Genomic DNA, 19,490 nt, shown 5'->3' on the forward strand with positions numbered 1-19,490 from the left:
TTAATATTACTCTTATTATTCTTTCTGGGTCACAAAATAAACGTTTAACATATTTTCAGGCGAGAATGTAACTGTGTAAGCCTCAAATATTTGCTCAGTTTATCAAGACACCACATATTTTCAAAAGCACTCCGTTTTCGGAGACGTCTGTTACCCACCAGCTCGATAGCTAGCCGGGGGCAAGGCTCACTAGAGCCGGTGAGAGCACATACCTTAAACACTTAAAGCTGTAAGCTAATGATAGTTATATAAGAGCAGATGCTGCTGCTGCAATAAGCTGTACGTTTTACATCCAATGGATGCATGATCTGATTAGTCGACTAATCGCAAAAATAATCGGTGACTAGTCGACTATCAAAATAATCGTTTGTGGCAGCCCTAAACTTCAGTGGTGTGGAACTGGTTTAGCTTTCGTCCGTCAGATACACAACAAAGCACTATTTTTGGTAGAGCATGCTAGCGGGCCGTCGTTATTACCGTGTTGTTTGGAAAATACGGCACACTTAAACTCAATCCTTTGATTTTTCTGAAAATCGACAGTGCCCTTTATAATCCCGTGTGCCTTATGTATGAATTGTGGTTGTGTTTACTGACCTCGAAACGATTTTACGTACACGGCGCTCGAAAATCTGTCAAATGTTTCACTACGACTTTGCTAAGCTACGAACCTGCACCGCTTGATGGATTGTCGGAGCATTGCGGCTATCGTAGGCAGGCGCCTCGCGGAGTGATACGTACTGTGCTTCAACATAATCTTACCGTATTGTGTGTGTATATAACCTCTTTTTAGGTTTTGTGGATATTAAACATGGTTATGCTGAGGATATGTCGGCCAATTTCCACTGGAAATGCCTTTTGGTTAAACTGTCAGCAAGGAATTTACACTGTTACTGTTTTATATAACTTTAATGCACATAAAAAAAACAGCTGCTTGTTTAAGTGAAAATACATTAATGGGTTTTTTTGCACTAATAAAGTTGTGGAGTTATAAAGTATTTTGTCTAGTTTCAATTATATCGTCAGTTATATTGTTATCGCAAATTTTCAAATGTATAAATATTTTTGGTCATATCGCCCTGCTCTACAATCAATCAACTAAAACTTCCTCAGGGTTAGAGACAGCTTGGTTTAGTTTCTATCGTCTGTCTGAGGCTCTCGTTGCACAATAATAAATCGATGTTGGCTTTTAATGTAGAATGGCATGTCTAAACTGCCTGAGGTGGAACTAAAGTGCAGGCAGGTGTACGTGAGTTTACGCGTAAGGTTTTAAAGGGGTCGGCGGTTATGACATACCTACAGCTTAGAGTTAACACAGACGCATAAATCCCCAGTAATACTGCTGCTCAGTCTTGATTATTTAACCCCTTTTTCAGTAACAAAAGCCTTGCTGTTACTGAACGCAGGTGCCTGTTTTTTTTTTACCTTTTCCCTTTGAAAACAGAGCAATGAAGCCACCAACCAGCTACTGTTTCCCACCATAGGGAGGACCTGGGGCTGTACTACGAAGAAAACTGAACATACCCTTTTTCATACCCATACCATCCTTTTACCTGATCGGGCTAAAATAAAGCTGCATTCAAATTCAGAAAAGTGAATGCGACTTCAAGCAAGTACAGGAGAAACAACTGCTGGTGACAGGAAGTAGACAGGCGAGCCCAGCTGAGCAATTGAAGAATGAGAGAGCTGATGAGGGTGAAGAACACTGTTGACTGACATAGGACTTCATAGTAAATACATTAGAGGGTTGCCAAAGCAACTGGAGCCTGGAAGAAAGCGACACGCAGCTTTACCCCAACGTCAATAAATCAATCAAGGCTAGCAGTTCGTTTACATGAAGCGGGGAGGTGTTGGTGATATACAACCGAACGGAAACATTGAGGCAGGGCAGCTGATTTTACAAAACAAGAAAAAAAAACAAAAAAAAAAAACTATGATGTTAGAAAAATATGAATAGTGGCTAAAGTAAGAGGACTCTTATAGTGTATGCACTCCAATAGCTTTGGTCAGTAAAGCCCCAATCACCAAGGCCTAGAACCAGTCAGCAACCCCCAGGCAACCACCAGTTGCTAGGTGTAGATGTGGACCCCCTAACACCAACACCAAGTAAATGAAAATTTGAGTTTTAGATGTTCAGCAGTTGTTTGAGGTTGCAAGGGTTTGGGGCTTGAATTGATGAGGTCGTAGACCAATCTGTTGGCCTGTGTGAGTGGGCTTTAGACTGGAAGTTATAATAAAGTTTTGCCAATTTGAAACCAGGAAGGAAAGCCAGTCAAAATGCACCTCTATCAATAAGACATAGGAGAATCTGATGGATTACAGCTGTTATTTGATTACATTAACCTCTTAAGCCCCCATGGGGTTTCTGAGCTTCCTGCTCAAAAATGTAATGCCCAAATTTAATTGATTATTTCTCTGCAATTACAAACTCTGTCCTTACAATCTTGGTATCAAAATAAAGATAACACTTGTGAGATTTCATCAGAGGTGTAAATATTGAAGCAGATATTACTGTGTCAAAGTTACTGAGACTGGAACACAGAAAAAGTAAGTAGATTTTATCCTTGCCTAACTTTTTTTTTAATTTTTTAGTATATAACCCTTTTAAAAATATGCCTCAGTTCACATTTGATTCCTCTGGCCCTTTAAACTCTGAGGGGCTGTAACTTTGGTTTCTTTTAGTCAATTTGCATGATCGACATCTCTTTTCAATAATTTTAGCCAATAGAATCAAAGTAATGACGCCACATTCACGTCACTTCAACCAATCAGACGTTGCAATGCCAAAACCCACGTGGGCCCAAATTTGCTGCATGTGGCGTCTGTCCAGTCACGTGTCTGTAGGTGAGTCTAAAATGGAGGTTGTTGACGGAAAACGGCTCTGATGCGGCTAGGTAGGCATGGTAACTACTGTTAATCACGTGGCTACCGGCAAAAAAAAAAAAAAAAAAAAAAAAAAAACTGAGGAAATCGGGAAGGTAAGCCAATTTCTGTCTTAGCGCATTTGCGCCGCTGTGTGTTTTTATGGTCTTCTTTTGCAGCTCATTCAGTGAATTTTGGTCAGCGTGGTAAAACTTGGTGTTTGGAGTCAGTGATAGCTCTGGAAGCTAACCAGCCTGCCTTTAGCCGGTTACATGAAGTCTGGAGTCTTGTTCGGTTTTGTTTGTTTAGCGTTCTTCTGTGCATTTACGTAACTGCTCGTTTAGTCATGGCTTGTTTTCGGTGTGTTTGGTGGTTGTAGAAATGGTTTATATGACATTTTAGCCGAGATTGAGAGGTTTCTGTGGATACCACACATGTCTGGAGATATTTCTCACCCCGTGTTTTAACCGATTAAAGTGATCTCCTCCTTTTTGCCCCCGGTACCGGGGGCGTGGGGCTTAAGTGGTTAACATTTAGATGTGCATTAGACAGTTTTAGTGAGAGCAACTAAAGATTAAATCACTACTTTTCTTTATTGATTCTCACCAAGGAAAGAGATAAACTTCCTACTGGTCTCTAAAGACCATCCCACTACCTTTTCCTATCAATGGAATAATTTTTTTTCAAAGATCTGATTTATGGTGACTGTAGGTGATGAGCAGATTAGGTGTGCATCATTTGTTACTATGGTGACGTGAGTATAAGGTTAACTACCTTCATTACCGAGAAGGCTCTGAGCTTCAGATCTTGCCTCACACCACAGGCCGGTGACAGACAATGAAACCTACAGTGGGGCAAAAAAGTATTTAGTCAGCCACCGATTGTGCAAGTTCCCCCACTTAAAATGATGACAGAGGTCAGTAATTTGCACCAGAGGTACACTTCAAATGTGAGAGACAGAATGTGAAAAAAAAAAAATCCATGAATTCACATGGTAGGATTTGTAAAGAATTTATTCGTAAATCAGGGTGGAAAATAAGTATTTGGTCAATAACAAAAATACAACTCAATACTTTGTAACATAACCTTTGTTGGCAATAACAGAGGTCAAACGTTTACTATAGGTCTTTACCAGGTTTGCACACACAGTAGCTGGTATTTTGGCCCATTCCTCCATGCAGATCTTCTCAAGAGCAGTGATGTTTTGGGGCTGTCGCCGAGCAACACGGACTTTCAACTCCCGCCACAGATTTTCTATGGGGTTGAGGTCTGGAGACTGGCTAGGCCACTCCAGGACTTTCAAATGCTTCTTACGGAGCCACTCCTTTGTTGCCCGGGCGGTGTGTTTTGGATCATTGTCATGTTGGAAGACCCAGCCTCGTTTCATCTTCAAAGTTCTCACTGATGGAAGGAGGTTTTGGCTCAAAATCTCACGATACTTGGCCCCATTCATTCTGTCCTTAACACGGATCAGTCGTCCTGTCTCCTTGGCAGAAAAACAGCCCCATAGCATGATGTTTCCACCCCCATGCTTCACAGTAGGTATGGTGTTCTTGGGATGCAACTCAGTATTCTTCTTCCTCCAAACACGACGAGTTGAGTTTATACCAAAAAGTTTTACTTTGGTTTCATCTGACCACATGACATTCTCCCAATCCTCTGCTGTATCATCCATGTGCTCTCTGGCAAACTTCAGACGGGCCTGGACATGCACTGGTTTCAGCAGCGGAACACGTCTGGCACTGCGAGATTTGATTCCCTGCCGTTGTAGTGTGTTACTGATGGTGACCTTTGTTACTTTGGTCCCAGCTCTCTGCAGGTCATTCAACAGGTCCCCCCGTGTGGTTCTGGGATCTTTGCTCACCGTTCTCATGATCATTTTGACCCCACGGGATGAGATCTTGCGTGGAGCCCCAGATCGAGGGAGATTATCAGTGGTCTTGTATGTCTTCCATTTTCTGATGATTGCTCCCACAGTTGATTTTTTCACACCAAGCTGCTTGCCTATTGTAGATTCACTCTTCCCAGTATGGTGCAGGTCTACAATTCTTTTCCTGGTGTCCTTCGAAAGCTCTTTGGTCTTGGCCATGGCGGAGTTTGGAGTCTGACTGGTTGAGACTGTGGACAGGTGTCTTTTATACAGATGATGAGGTCAAACAGGTGCCATTCATACAGGTAACGAGTGGGGGACAGAAAAGCTTCTTACAGAAGACGTTACAGGTCTGTGAGAGCCAGGGATTTTCCTTGTTTGAGGTGACCAAATACTTATTTTCCACCCTGATTTACGAATAAATTCTTTAAAAATCCTACCATGTGAATTCATGGATTTTTTTTTCACATTCTGTCTCTCACAGTTGAAGTGTACCTCTGGTGCAAATTACTGACCTCTGTCATCATTTTAAGTGGGGGAACTTGCACAATCGGTGGCTGACTAAATACTTTTTTGCCCCACTGTATATGAAGTTGAGATGCTGCAGAGCCTCTGGGTGAACAGCTTTTGATTAAAAAAAAAAAAAAAAAGCATATTTGAGTTCCAGCATCAAAAATGCGATGACTTTGGTGCTGCTAAATGTAAATTTGTGGACAAAACAATTAGAGGAAATTATTAACAGATTTCCCAACTTAAGCATTATTTCCTGCAGATTTTCCTTTACCCCAGCTGATCTAAACACGCCTAATTTATAGCAACATTTCACAGACACATGCAAGACTTCCTCACCAGCTGGATACGAACCCAGCCTGATTCTTTACCTCCTGCTCCTCCTCTGGGTCAAGGATCCAGGTGTGCCTCTATCCGCACAACACTACAGCTGAGGGGAAGTGCATTCCTGAGTGATGATGATGCGCTTCCCCTCAGCCCTGCTGTGTGTCTTGACATGCCGCTGCTGCAATTACACCGCCACATCAAAAGCTGCCTGCCATGACTCAGCGCTTACAAGCACACGCGCACCTACCTAGATGCCCGGCACAGACTGTAAACAAGCCAATACACAAGACTGTGTGTCAGGGATTAACATTTCCGATTGTTACCTTGAACTGCATGAACTAACACACACACACACACACACACACACACACACACACACACTATTGATTAATGAACCTGCTGGCAGCAGCTGAAAACACAGCACACACAGACAGACGGACAAACTCAAATAGGACGGGTTTGAGTGTCAGTTGATCTCCCGTGTCGGCGAACAAGATTCAGCAGTGAATAACCACACATACAACGACGATAAACAAATGAATCAGGCGGCACTCTCAGAGAGTCTTGATTCCCGCACTTAGGGGAAAAAAAGAAAAGAAAAAAAAGTTGATTGTGGGAGGAAGTGGGTGCAAAAAACTGAATTAAAAGAGAAGAGGAAAGAAAAAGGGAGATAAAGGAGATCCTCGTTTACAGACATAGCCTAACTTTGTGCTCTAAGTGTCAAATGTTTTCTCACACAAACTCCACCCATCATCCTGAAATCCCCTGCTAAGCATTCTCATCTAAAACCTTTGTTCCTGTCTGCGGATGTTCACCTACACCTACTGGAGCTGCTTCACAAAGAGCTGTAAATATGGAAAACATAAAGACTTAACGAATATAGGCTGAATCATTACTTAATATTACTGCTAATCAACTTTTAAACAGGATGTCTGAGGACTTCCTTGGTCTACAATGACCTGGATAACTGAGAACCTTCACAGACTTTTAACAGGAACCACAGCAGGAAACAAAGACATTCACAACTGATCTGATCTTGGCTGAAAAGCCAGATCAGGTATCAATGATAATGCAGTTTGATGTTCCACGTTTACTTCACCATACAGCACCAACAGCACACCAGTCAACAGCAGCAGAGCTAAAGTAGGTAACAGCAGAGGGTCAGCAGTAATATACCCCAAGCAGCTTTTTAAAACTGTAAATCAGTGACCAAGCTTTGGCTTCTCCCTTCTCTGTTCACTATCACTTATGGTCAGTTACAGACTTTATGAAAGGTAGAAGTAGAATTCAAAGCACACGGTTTAGCACATATGTATAAACTGTTAAATTTATAAGAGGGAAAAAAAACAAAGTAAGCAAGTTTACAGAGAAAACACAGAAAAATAAGGTAAATTTGCTAGAAATAAAAAATAATAAGGAACATTGGGGACAAATGCCAAATTAGTGAGGGGAAAAGTCTGAAATATTGGATCAATGTATGAAAAAAAAAGGCATATTTATTCTCAAACTGACAGGAATAAAACTGTCGGATTTTTTTTTTTTTAACCAAACAGGCAATATTATTAGATGAAATGAACCAAACTTACAAAATACAGGAAAAAAATACTCAAAAACGACTAAATGTATGAGCAAAAAATGAAGAAAAAAAAAATGTATGTAAACTTGCAATTTCCAAAATGTACATAATAAGATGCAAACTGATTACAAACAGGGGCAAATATACTTACAAAAAAATGGGAAATTAAAGACAAAAAAACTTTTAACTATAAGGAAAAAGAAGCCAAATTTACTAAAAAAATAAATAAATAAAATTGGAAAATACGTTAAAAAAAACAACTGAATATCTGAAAGAAAAAAAACTTGCAAAAGGCAAGAAAAAAAATTGATGAGGAAACAACTGATTGATTTGATGAGGAAAAAAAAAACTTGAAAATGAACAAGAAAAAGACATTTCTAAAAAGAAATAAAGAAGATACACTTACTGTTAAATTGTCAAGAATAAAACCTTGACATTTATTACCAAAAAATAGGCAAATTTTAGAGGATAACACTGGAGACCTTATACCAAAAAAAACTTTATCCACGTTTAATAAAATAGATAAATCAAAGCTACTACCAAAAAAACAAAAGAAACAAAAACATTGTGTGATTTTGCAGACACTAAGTTACTTTGGAAAGAAAGTCAGTTACTCCTAGGGTCAATCACTTAAGTGAAATGCTAAAAGGTGCTGTGGGTGTTCTTATAACAAACCCATCACTGAGGCAGACAAACTGCAAGCTGATTTTCACTTAAACAAGCTCTGACCTGAGCCAACACCACAGGTCTCTGTGCAGCTGGCTTTAAGACGACCGTGCAGGAGCAGCCTATTTAAATAGAATATAAACAGAATGTTTTTGCAGACAATGTTTGACCTCAACTATTAAATTCTACTCAATTTTTAGTGCTTTCTCACATCAAGTAATCTAGTGATTATTTTTCCTGTAATTTTAAACAATCATTTTCCAGGAACATCCCTAGTAAAAGCATGTTTCATGTGACTGCCAGCTTACTAGACTATAAGAAAGGTATTAAGTGTATTGTGCTGCCACATTGAGTGTTCCTGTTGGCACTGGATTCCTTCGTGTTTAGTATAAATAAAAATAATTTTTCATAGATGTTGAAAAGCTTCTCATGTGACAGCCTTCCAGCAGACAAAAGAGTTTATACACCCACACATTAGTACACTCTGCATACATGCTGACACAAAGAAAACAGCGGCACGTGCACAGACAGGCAGAGAGAGACACACACACACCACCACCAAGCTACAAAGACAGGAAGTCTGAGGCATTTTTGGGGTGATTCAAACCACACTTGACCTCAGATAAACCCTCCGTTCATTCAGCGAGCTAATCATCTACCAGTGTGTTTGCACACAGCGTGCGCAGACCTCAAGATGAACCGCATATTGGTGCCACTTCCTGTACGAGCACTGTTATAGCCTAGGCTTCAGCTCTCTGGGCAGATGCCTTCAAAAGACTCAGAGCGCGTGAACGCTGCCTTGTCAAGATCACAGAGACTTGATTCAAAATAGATTCACTGGAGGAGCTGCAAATTGATACAATGCAGCTAATAATAGCATCCAGCACTCAACGGTTATTTTGGATTTCAGTGAGAGGGGGGGAAAAAAAAAGAAGAAAAAAAAAAAATACACTTTTACTCACACATGAAAGATCACTCGCAGACACACACACAAAGCCAGACACTGTGTTTTTCCACACACGGGGCTGGCTGCTACATAAACTCCAGGAAAGAAAGTGAGCATGTGCAGAACAAAAATTAGTATCTATAACACTAACACAAAATCGTCACTTATGCTGACTCACCCTTGGTTGTTGCAGTGACGCCGTCTGATTTGGTGAAGTCTATACTGGCATAGGCTCCGTTCTCTGGCAGAGGCACCGTCCCCCCTGCAGCCGCCACCACCGATGCCGTGCTCCCACTGCTGCTACCTGCTCCCGACGTCACAGCTCCCGTATTACTCCCATCCTCCCTCAGCTCCAAGGCTATGTAGTTGAGGCCGTTTTGATAGCCAACTGACATGTTCCTGCACATTCTGCCGGCTACGGGCCCCGTGGAAGAGGAGGAGGATGCTGCTGAAGTCCTGGAGGCTGTGCCTGTTTCTGTGGTTCTTGCCGGGGCGTGGTGAGCTGGAGAGTCACCCAGACCCTCCACAGACATCCACACACTGTCAAAAGACGCCGAGCTGGCCCATCTAGACGCCTGTCCCTCCGTTACATAAGATCCGTTGGGGGCCAAGGGGTTAGCAAGGGTGGGGTGTGTGGCCGAGGAGCCAAGACCTCCACTAGGAGGCGTTGAATTAGAGGAAGAGGTGGAGGAGAATGTCTCTGAGCTGTGTCTTCTTCTGCCCTGGGGATCAGCTCGAACCACCTTGGGCTCCATCGGCTGCGTTGGCGCCCTATCTGGGCTTGTCGGGGGCAGGGGGGGAGAAATGGATGAGGAGGTGGTGTGGGGAGGGTGGCCGTAACGCCCCTCTATCACACAGAGATGCTGCAGCATGGCTGTAGGGCTCGTTTGCGTCCCGTCACCTCTGCTGAGGTTAAACGTCATGTCTGTGTAGTCGTCCCCAACTGGCCTCCAGTGACCTCCAACCTGCACTCCAGGGGAGGCCACCGCCCCAGGATTGCTAGCCAGTGGTCGGATATAGCTGGGTGGGTTCCATGGGGCAACTAGGCTCGGTCTGGGTGACTGGTTTTTGCCCAGGCAACCAGAACTATCCTGCTGGTCCGCCCCTACCTCCACACTCATGTAATCCTGAGGAGGGGAGCGACAGTGGTCACTGGATCCCAGGGAAGGCGCTTCGTCTTGGGCAGAGTGAGGGTAGGCAGGTGGCTCCTGCTGGAGAGGGTAGTGATCACCGAACTCTATATTAATATACTCTCCAGGACTGGAAGGCCCTTCAGAGGAGCTGCCAGTGGCAGGGACTGAAGTCAAGGTGCCTGCAGATGCTGTTGAAGGCTCACTAATTCGCAGCGGTCCGTGGAAACTTCTTCGGCCTAAAGGGAGGCGGTTGGGCCTCACAATACGCCTGTCAGCCATTGCTGCAGTTGTATGGTGAGCGCCATAAGGCGGAGGTGGGTGAGAGGGAGTGGAGGTGCTACTACCTCCCCCACCCCTCTTTTCTGGTGTTGACACTGAAGATGTGGCGACTGATGAGTAGACTGGTTTAGCAGGAGAGCTCATAGGAACGTACTCCCCATACTCTTTATCTTTCTCTTCCCTTTCTCTGCTGGGGGCCTTATAGGAGCGAGGGAGAGAGAAATAAGGGCTGTAAGGCTTTGGGGTGTTCTCAGGTGTGCCAGTTGTATAATATCTGCTGCTCCCTTCATTTGAGACCTTGCGCCCCCCACCACTACTGTACGACATGTCCATATATTCCCCATTCTCGGGTCTTTCTGCAATGCTGTCGCTTGCACACGCCCCAATGAGGCTGGAGCTGCTGTGAGGGCTGGGAGAGGCCTGCACTGGGGAAGGGGAGCTGCAACTGCCCCCCGGGAGCATCATCATGTAGCCGTGGGAATCCGTGGAGGATTGGGATTGGAGCTGGGGGTGATGGTGGTGGGCTGAGCGTGTAGCTAAAGCTGGACTGTGAAACTGAGGAGAATGGGAGATGTGGTGGGAGTAAGAGCTGGGTTGCATAGGCATGTAGTCAGGGGGAGTGTCCCTCGGCGACACCGCCACGCCACACATCATAGGCATATAGCCGCTGTCTTCCTTGGCGGAGGAGGAGAGGGGAGGGCGCTCGGAACCGGCCTCCATTCGGGAGAGTGTGGAGGGACGGCTCTGCTGGCTGTGTTCGGAGCAGGAGCTGTAGTCAGAGCGCAATGAGGAAGAGGAGGAGGACGGCCCCCCACGGAGCAGGCCGCTGCCAAATGGCAACACCACATCCGATCCCTCATCCAGTGAGAAGTTGGTCTGTGTCATTTTCTGATAGACTGCCACTCCGGTCGCGCCACCAGTCGGTCTGGTAAAAGAGTGCGTCCTCCTCCTCAGTGATGATGAAGAAAAACGCTCATCCTCTGTCGTTGACGTGCTCTCATCCCGCGGCGTGTCAGCTCCACTGTTGTTTCCGGAGCCCGCATTGGTGCCAAAGACCTCCCGGTTCCAGCCCATGGCCATGTAATCATTTAAACAGTTCTCTTCTCTGATTGGTGGGGTGTTGCCAAGAGAGTCTGGTGTGTTGCTCCGCACCCGAAAGTAACGGAAGTCACCTGGGCTGGAGCCGTACTCATCTGACGAGTTGAAGCCACCGTCTGACGGGGAGCCGCATATTGAGGCGCTCGATGGGCGGGTGAGCGTGTCGGAGACGGAGCCGTGGCCGCTGCTGGAGGAGACGCTCACGGGGCTAGTGGTGGAGGGAAAATGGGAGACTGGCAACGAGGCAGAGCGGGCATGATAGGTGGATGTTGCCCCTGGGATAGCTCTGACATAGCGTCCGCTGCCGGTGCTTGTACCAGCGTTTCCTGTGGCGACGCCGCTCCCACTGCTGCTGCCACCACCGCTGCCCATATCCTGACGACCGTGATGGGCCCTCGCAGTGTTTAGGTGAACCAAACTTCCAGTGGCAGAGCGGAACGGCCGGTTCATTGTGCCCTCGCCCTCACTGGATGTCCGAAAGCGATAGCCACTAGCCATGTTGCTTTTAGTCGATGGCGGCGTGCCAACCACGGACTCTGTCCTCGACCGTCGCTGCAACCCAGTCTGACTCGGTGGAAGGTTGCCCAGGTGGCGCCGTGTTGTGATAAAAGGCATGTGATTGGAGCCCGACGACTGACTCTTACTCCTCGGCCGAAACTCCGCAAACGCTTTCAGCGCTTTCATCGTTTCCAGGATGGTCTCATGCATGTTCTGGGCCACAACAGAGTCGTCCACCTGCATCCATATCTCCCCAGGCCCGATGGAGGAGGAGCGGCCCACCTCGATGAAAAAGAAGCTTTCCGAATGTCCACAGCGCCTGATGTTCATCAGCTGCAGGTTGACACAGGGCGTCTCAGAGTTCAACTTAACGAGGTGAATGGTTTTGGTAGAGAGGCATAGCCGGTAAACACCTGTGAGGTTTTTGGTTTGACCCAGTCCTTTGGGTTTTACATTCACCTGCCACACCTCTTTAAACACAGTACCAGGGGTGACCGTACCATATCCATCATCTAAATCATCAGAGTCTAAGTGTCCTTTTTTGCCCTCGCTCATCAGCTCACTGATAGCCACATACCAGTCCTCCTGCTCCTGCTCATTCTCAGCCACAATGGCAAAGTACTCATCCTTGGTGTAAAGGGCAATGAGGTGTTTGTTTTTGGAATCCGCCCTTTTGTTCACGGTGAAGCACTGGTAGAGGTAAATCACTCTTTTGGGAGGAGAAGGGAGGACGGCTCCACCACTGCTGGAGGCGGAGGCGGAGGAGGCTGCCGCGGCGGCAGCAGCAGAGCGCAGGCTGTTCCTGAATTTCTTCTCGCTGTCGTAGTACTCCAGGCGGCTGGGGCCGAGGTGGCTGGCAGCCCTCAGCACGAAAAACCTCTTGTGTCCATGCTTTTGCTTTCTTAAATAGCCACACTTTCGTATATCATCCACCACGTCTGAGGTGTTTACGACGTTCACAGCTGCGTATACATGGCTGTTGCCAGCGGCGGGGTCCTCGGCGGTGTGTACCTGGCTGAAAGGCGAGGAGGAGGAGGAGGAGGCGGCGGCGGTGGTGGCTTTCCTGCCCGGAGACTCTGCGATGTTTTCCCCAGAAAGATGCTGCTGCTGACAGTGATGGTGCTGCTGTTGATCCTTTGGCGGCTGGTGGTGGCTAAGGTGGAAGTGGTTTGACGGAGGTAAATGGTGGAAACGAGAGCCTCCTCCTCCACCACCACCACCGGCTCCTCCGCCGACATTAATTAACGAGGAAGGGGGTTCCCCGACCGAGCCGTCTCCGTTTGCGGCTGCAGCGGTGGCGGCCGCAGGTTTCGTCCCCACGTCCCTCTGCTGTGTCTCCACCATCAACATCGCTGCCTTGCCTTCCTGATAGTTCGTGAAATTTGCCATCAGAGAACACAATCAAAGGTCACTTTACTAGCAAGCTAATCCGAGCGGACCTAGACCCCATTCTTGTTTTGGGAGACGAGCTCCTGAGTCCGGCTAGGCCAGCTAACTGACTCACAAACACACACACACACACGGCTCAGATTTGCAGCACTCACAAACCGGCTTTGCTGTTCCGTCTGAAGAAAATAGTCCCTTTTGCCCTCTCAGCGGCGAGGCAGGTACTCCAGCGTGAGCTTTGCTTTTTATTTTTTTTCACGAAATAAAGCCCACCGCGTGCAACATGACCACGTTCAGGCGTGTTTCTATAATCGGGAGGATCCAGCTAGCTCGTTTAGCACTGCTTTCCCTTCTCCTCTTGTACACATCTCTACGGGCCACGGCACAAACAACACATGACCCCCTGCGTCACCGAGCGAACGGGAGGAACAAAGGGGCAGAGACGGGCTCTGATTGGTCCGTTACTTTGACTGTCAGCCGTTGACAGAAGTCGAAACCAATCGGTGCGAGATATTGGAGCTTTGCGTCAATAACTTTGGCCAATCGCGTAGCGTGGAGTTTACTGAAGTTTTCAAAATAGGCGGTGACTTTCTCGGGCTTATCTAGAACCTGCTGTTGAGCTTTCCAGCAACTGTTTAGGCGTAGGAAACTGTTCCTAGACCAGCAGACTCGGAGTCCCCCCCCCCGCGCGCTGTGATCAGACAAAATCTTGGGTCAAGTTCCATTTTTTTGGCTATTTATGTTAGATCTTATTATCAAATATTATACAAACTCAAAAAACAAGCGTAAATGAGCCATTACTGAGTAATTCTTGCAATAATCTTAAATAAAGTAATCTTGAAATAAAATAAACTGAGAAACCAAGGTTTTTATAAGTGGTATTAAAGTATAATTCGAAAACACTTGTGCAAATCTGTGGTTGTGATTCACTGCATTGTAACTGGAAATACTATATTTTGCACACCACTGTATTTATTTATAGTGAAGAGCATATCTGACAGATATATTGACAGAAAAAAACGTATGTTTTTAAAGAGAATACAGCATGTGGAATGATCTCCACCTTAATTGGTGGCAACACTGAACAGCTACTTTTACAATAATGCATTCTTAATAGTGAAAATGCATTTCTAATGTCACTGTGTTTGCCTGTTTATAATCTTAGGAAATGTTATCATATAGCAAATTTCACGCAGACGGGCAAATTATTTTTGCTTTAGAGTTGTTTTAAAAAGACAGATGCACAGAAAAATGGAAGAGACATTTCAAAGCAATGTGAGAAACAAGAAATTAGATATTTAGTGTGAGTAAAGTGAATACAAAGAACAAAATTCACTGAACATACTACACTTGCTGGCACCACACTTGCATTCCCTCTGACCTGAGATTGATCCTAAGATTTTTGCCTAAAGGCAGCAACTTGTCACTAAACGCTTATTAAGAGAGCATGCATGTGTGACAGCAGAGATTTAAGCTCCTGCAACAAACTTAGATAGAGTAATCAAGGAGAACTTTCCCCCTACGTCCCAGGGGCGGTATCTGTGTTCTTACACACTGCGGAGAATGCCACGCTCGGCTTTCTTAGCCTCTACTACACTTTGCATGTGACAATTTGCTGGAACCTTTTATCCCAAACACCGTTCAGTGTCATGAGCGGGATCATGTTTAGTGTAGCTGGCCCTGGTGGGAATCATACCCTTAACTCTATGCGGGGACCACCTGTCGGCCTCTGAATGCGTCCCTTTAAATGGCGAAGACCTAAAGAAAACTCATGCTGCAACTCTGCTTTTGATTTTACAATTTAAAAAAAATAGAAAATATTGGACCTGTGTATATCTACAACATGTTTACTTTCACACATATCTCTTTAAACATCTCAAAACGATGCAAACACATTTTGAATATTCACCTGTTGCATTTGGTCAAATCAAACCCTTACAAACGCACTGGTGTAATCTATCCCCACTGTATGCCAGGTGCCATGATATTAATTAAGTAAAGTCTGTTTTTATAGCACTTTTCGGGGCTAAGAAAAGTCTTCATAGCAGTCACAAGAATCTCTAAAGAGCTGGCTTGAAGAGAAGATGACATGCTCTAAACCTGACAGGGAGACAGTGCAAAAGCTTTAAAAGTTGGGTTATAAGTGAAGACTTGTGAGAGTTCCTTGAAAGCCTTAAAGCAGCATGTTGGGTAGATTGGAGGTGATTAATCCAAGCGAGAGGAGATAATAATAATGGATTGCATTTATATAGCGCTTTTCGAGAACCTCAAAGCGCTGTACAATTCCACTATTCATTCACTCTCACATTCACACACTGGTGGAGGCAAGCTACAGTTGTAGCCACAGCTGCCCTGGGGCAGTCTGACAGAAACGAGGCTGCCATATCGCGCCATCGGCCCCTCTGGCCAACTCCAGTAGGCGGTAGGTGAAGTGTCTTGCCCAAGGACACAACGACCGAAACTGTCCAAGCTAGGACTCGCATTGACACGCATTTCCAGTTTACTTTTCAAGACAAAGGCATACAGTTTAGCAACACAGCTGAACGTGGTGATTTAATAAATGGAAAAACAGCAAGAGCCGATCAGAGTTTATTTCACACAATGAAAATTGTATATTCTCCCATAAATGTATATATGTTGTTTATCATGGCTTACTGGTTAACATGCAACAAACCCCTGGGTTAAGACTGGAATCAGACACAAACCCACCCTCACCCAAGCTTGGAAAAATGGGGAGGGTTAACCTGTGCCAAACTGAACATGCAGATCCATCTGCTGTAGACCTCGAGACATAAGGGAACAACTGGAAGTACCTTCTGTCATTAAAAAAGTTTGATGTAATGAAGTAATCCATGACAATGTAACTATTAAGGTTCTTTTTAAAAGAATTCTAAACTTTAAAATGATCATAATTACTCATAAGTTGTAATTTGAAGCTTGCAATCCTGATTAAATGTTATCAATTACTGCTCAGCTGGAGCATGTAAACAAAGAGAACTCTTCTTCTTGTTTAATGTAATTTTTATGTTTCATTTTTAATCAGGATCATCAAATTAAAATGTTTTTCTGCTGTGATTCCTGCATGTCTGCAATTTCAGACAAGGTAACATTACATGGTTAGCGGTCACCGAGCTGGAATTAAACCTGCCAAATCTTAATTCTCCCAAATGAAAGAAAACTTGAGTACAGCTTGGGTACCTGAGCAATAAATTATTCCTTAAGATGTGTTGCTAAAGCACTGTGCTTTCACCCTCTTATACAATCTATATGTGGAGGCTTTGGTCTTTCATTCTTTCACCTCTTTAACCTTTTGTTACAGGAAAGAAGCTGGACGGCATTATGACAGCCAAAATATCAACCTGCAGTCTCTCGCACAATGGGGGCTAGCTACCACTCGAGCCTACAGGCAACCTAACTCTTCCCTGGGGAGATATCAGCTGCTTTTCAAAGGAAGGCCGGTTCTGCTAACCTCTGTCTGGCATGAGACCAGTCAAACCTGTGAAAGCCTCTGAACCCTATCAACCTGTTAACTCTGCAGCTGTGCGAACACATGAACTTATGTAGCTTTACACCTTTTGCCCTTTTTCTGACTCATATACAACACAGAGGGAGGAAAAATGTAGATCCTGCTACCTTGGAAATTCTCCAGAATCTCAAACGTTGTTTATTTGCCTCTCAGAAACACAAAGTTCTCTTTCAGTTAAGGGTAAGAACATGAACATTCATGCACTGTGGCTGAGTAATGTTCCAGATAAAAGGTGTGGCCCATGAGTTTTAAGTAAAACAAGCTGTTTTGCGATTTTTTAAAAAGTCAATTTGCATGCATCTATCTGCAGAAGGCAGATGTTGTGTGGGACAACAAAGAGACTTTTACAGGTATGCTTTTGCATGCGCACAAGTGTCGGTCAAACCAGAAGCCATTGTGTCACGTTAAAGATGCAAATATTGCCCATATGCTTGCATCAGGGCATTTATTTAGTCCCTGCGCTGACGTCAGTTGTCTGGGTTTGCAAATACACGCAAAAAGGAGATTGGAAACTGCGGCAGGAGTTGATTATTTCACACACAAGCAACCTTCCCCTGAATAAGTTTAATAGGGATAAGAGGCACCAATCTAAGTGTTTTAATATAAATAAATAATGGTAATAGTAATAAATATTTGGCTCAAATGTGGCTATCATCTGTTGTTTTTTATGGGCTACATGAAAAATATGCGAGGTGAGTCTGGCTGTGTAGACTCAGCCACAGGTCCACCTTATGTGGACCAGATGTCAGATGTGCTGTGACTAAAGCTTTATTTATACTCCTTTGAATCATTGCACAGCTTGTGCAAGCGCCAGACGCCATGTTTCAGATCATGACATAAGTTTTAGCATTACACAGAGATAACCCAAGTATATACAAAATAGTTTTTAGATGTGGATTTCATTCATTAATGGAAAAATGCTATTAAAACCTACCTGGCCCTGCATGGAAAAAATAGTTATCAGTCTCTGACAAAGTGAAGTAGGCTAAAAGATCTTAAAAAGTATGCCGAAACTGGGGCATGAGGGCCAAAATTAGCTGCGATTTGTGGGTTTTGTTTTGTTTTGTTTTTTAAAATTTAATCTCTATCTATACTAAATAGTTATACTCGAAACCAAAAGGTTATTTGCGCTCAATTTCTACATGAAGAGACACAAAACCCATAGAGGGCATCAAGCATAAAAAATCTGCCAAATCGAACATCCAGAGCTGCCTGCTGTGGTGACTCCTTGTGATTAAAGGAAGAGCAGAAAGTAGCTTTCTTTTTGTATTTAAGGGTATTTTTTTGTTTTTGATTGTTTTTTAAATGATTTATTAGGTTTATTAAGTGTAATAACAAACACAACAGTTGCTTTCTGTTCAAACTATCCTTTCTTGGGTCTTTTTTTGGGCTGAAATGATCAATAAATGTGTCATGCACATATATCTGGTAGAGCAGTTTATTCATCCCTGTCAAGTACAAAGTGCTGTGTGGCAAGACGCTGAACTCCATGTGTTCCCGCTGACAGGTGAGCAAACAAAGGAAAGAATAGGACGAGCACAAACAACTATTTGGCTTGTTATTAAATGTAGAAAACATCGAAGCTTTCAGAATAACAGAACTGTGTTGAAAATGTCCTTCATCATAAATCTGTAGCTTAAATATTGGTGCCTGCTTTGTTTCTCCTGTTTCTACCCTCTTGATGACAGGCTGAAGTGCTTTGTCTTGATTGACAGTTACTGTGACGGAGCTCCCTCTGCTGGACAGGACTGCACCCTGCAGTAAATCCTCTGCCGCTATTGTGGTTGTAACAAAGGAGCAGAGCCAACAAAGCTGAAACACACACAGAGGAAACACAAAGGAAAGCATGCTTCCCTTTGTTATCATCTCAGCCTGTTATTTCAGAACAAGCACAGTTGCGACATTGCTGCTGCTGCTGCAATTTAAACAGACACAGAGTCGGTGTATTAACTGAACTGGGAGCAAATTGCTGATATTCAGTTCTGCTTGCTTTAATGCTGTTTTGTGATATAAACAGTTGTGTCAAAGTGGTGGCAACTTAGTGTGAAGATAATGCTGAAAGTATAACACATTGGACTTTTCATCTCTGTGGGGTCCTGTTCAATGGAAACATAAACGTTCTTGCTCTGGTGCCTTTTAAACAATCAAATAAGAAAAAAGCAGCCAAGTTTGCTGATTAAATGCGCTTTTATTTTTATTGTACTGGCATTTCAACACTTTTCCTTCTTTCTTCTTTATCACTCCAACTTCCTGCACGTCGTCCTTCACCACATCCACAAACCTCCTTTGTTCCTCTTTTCCTCCTGTTTGACAGCTACACTTTCAACATCCTTTGTCCACAACCCCTCCTCTGCACATGTGCAAAACATCTCAGCCTTGTCTCCTTAATTTTGTCTCCAAACCGTACATCACAGCTAATTGTCAGTAAAGTGTCGGAAAATAAAGACAATGCGTAACAAAACTGCGGTTCCTCTACTGCCCACTAGAGGCTGGTTCCAAAATTGCATCATCTCCACCGACTCTCTAAAATGCCCAACTTTACAGCGGAAAGGAACATGTTTACAGCCTGGTTTGTGCTCTACACTAAGTGTTTTTTATATTATTTGTCTATTTGAATGCTGGAATAAGAAAAGATACAATATCTGATTTAAAAAAAAAAAGGACCTGGGCTAAACTAGCACGCCATTTATTTGGAGTTCGTACATCAAAAACTGCTCAATAAACAACATTTTTCAGACATTCTAAGAGATTTAGGCAGATGGGGAACTTCAGATAACAAACACTGGAAATATTACTGAGTCTGGTTGCACTTGACC

At 44.1% G+C, this 19,490-nt stretch overlaps 1 protein-coding gene across 1 annotated transcript in view; it reads right to left on the reverse strand.

Moving 5' to 3' along the window:
* The window catches only part of irs4b (insulin receptor substrate 4b), a 28,915-nt gene extending 15,357 nt beyond the window's left edge, over nt 1–13,558 (reverse strand). The window contains exon 1 of the mRNA XM_085148387.1: nt 8,933–13,558. Within this exon, the coding sequence (XP_085004513.1) occupies nt 8,933–13,151 (4,219 nt within the window). The 5' untranslated portion in view covers nt 13,152–13,558. The remainder of the gene's footprint in view (nt 1–8,932) is intronic.
* Nucleotides 13,559–19,490: the final 5,932 nt, after the last annotated feature.

Source organism: Neolamprologus multifasciatus, chromosome 3 (assembly GCF_963576455.1).
Source record: "Neolamprologus multifasciatus chromosome 3, fNeoMul1.2, whole genome shotgun sequence".
Taxonomy (NCBI): domain Eukaryota; kingdom Metazoa; phylum Chordata; class Actinopteri; order Cichliformes; family Cichlidae; genus Neolamprologus; species Neolamprologus multifasciatus.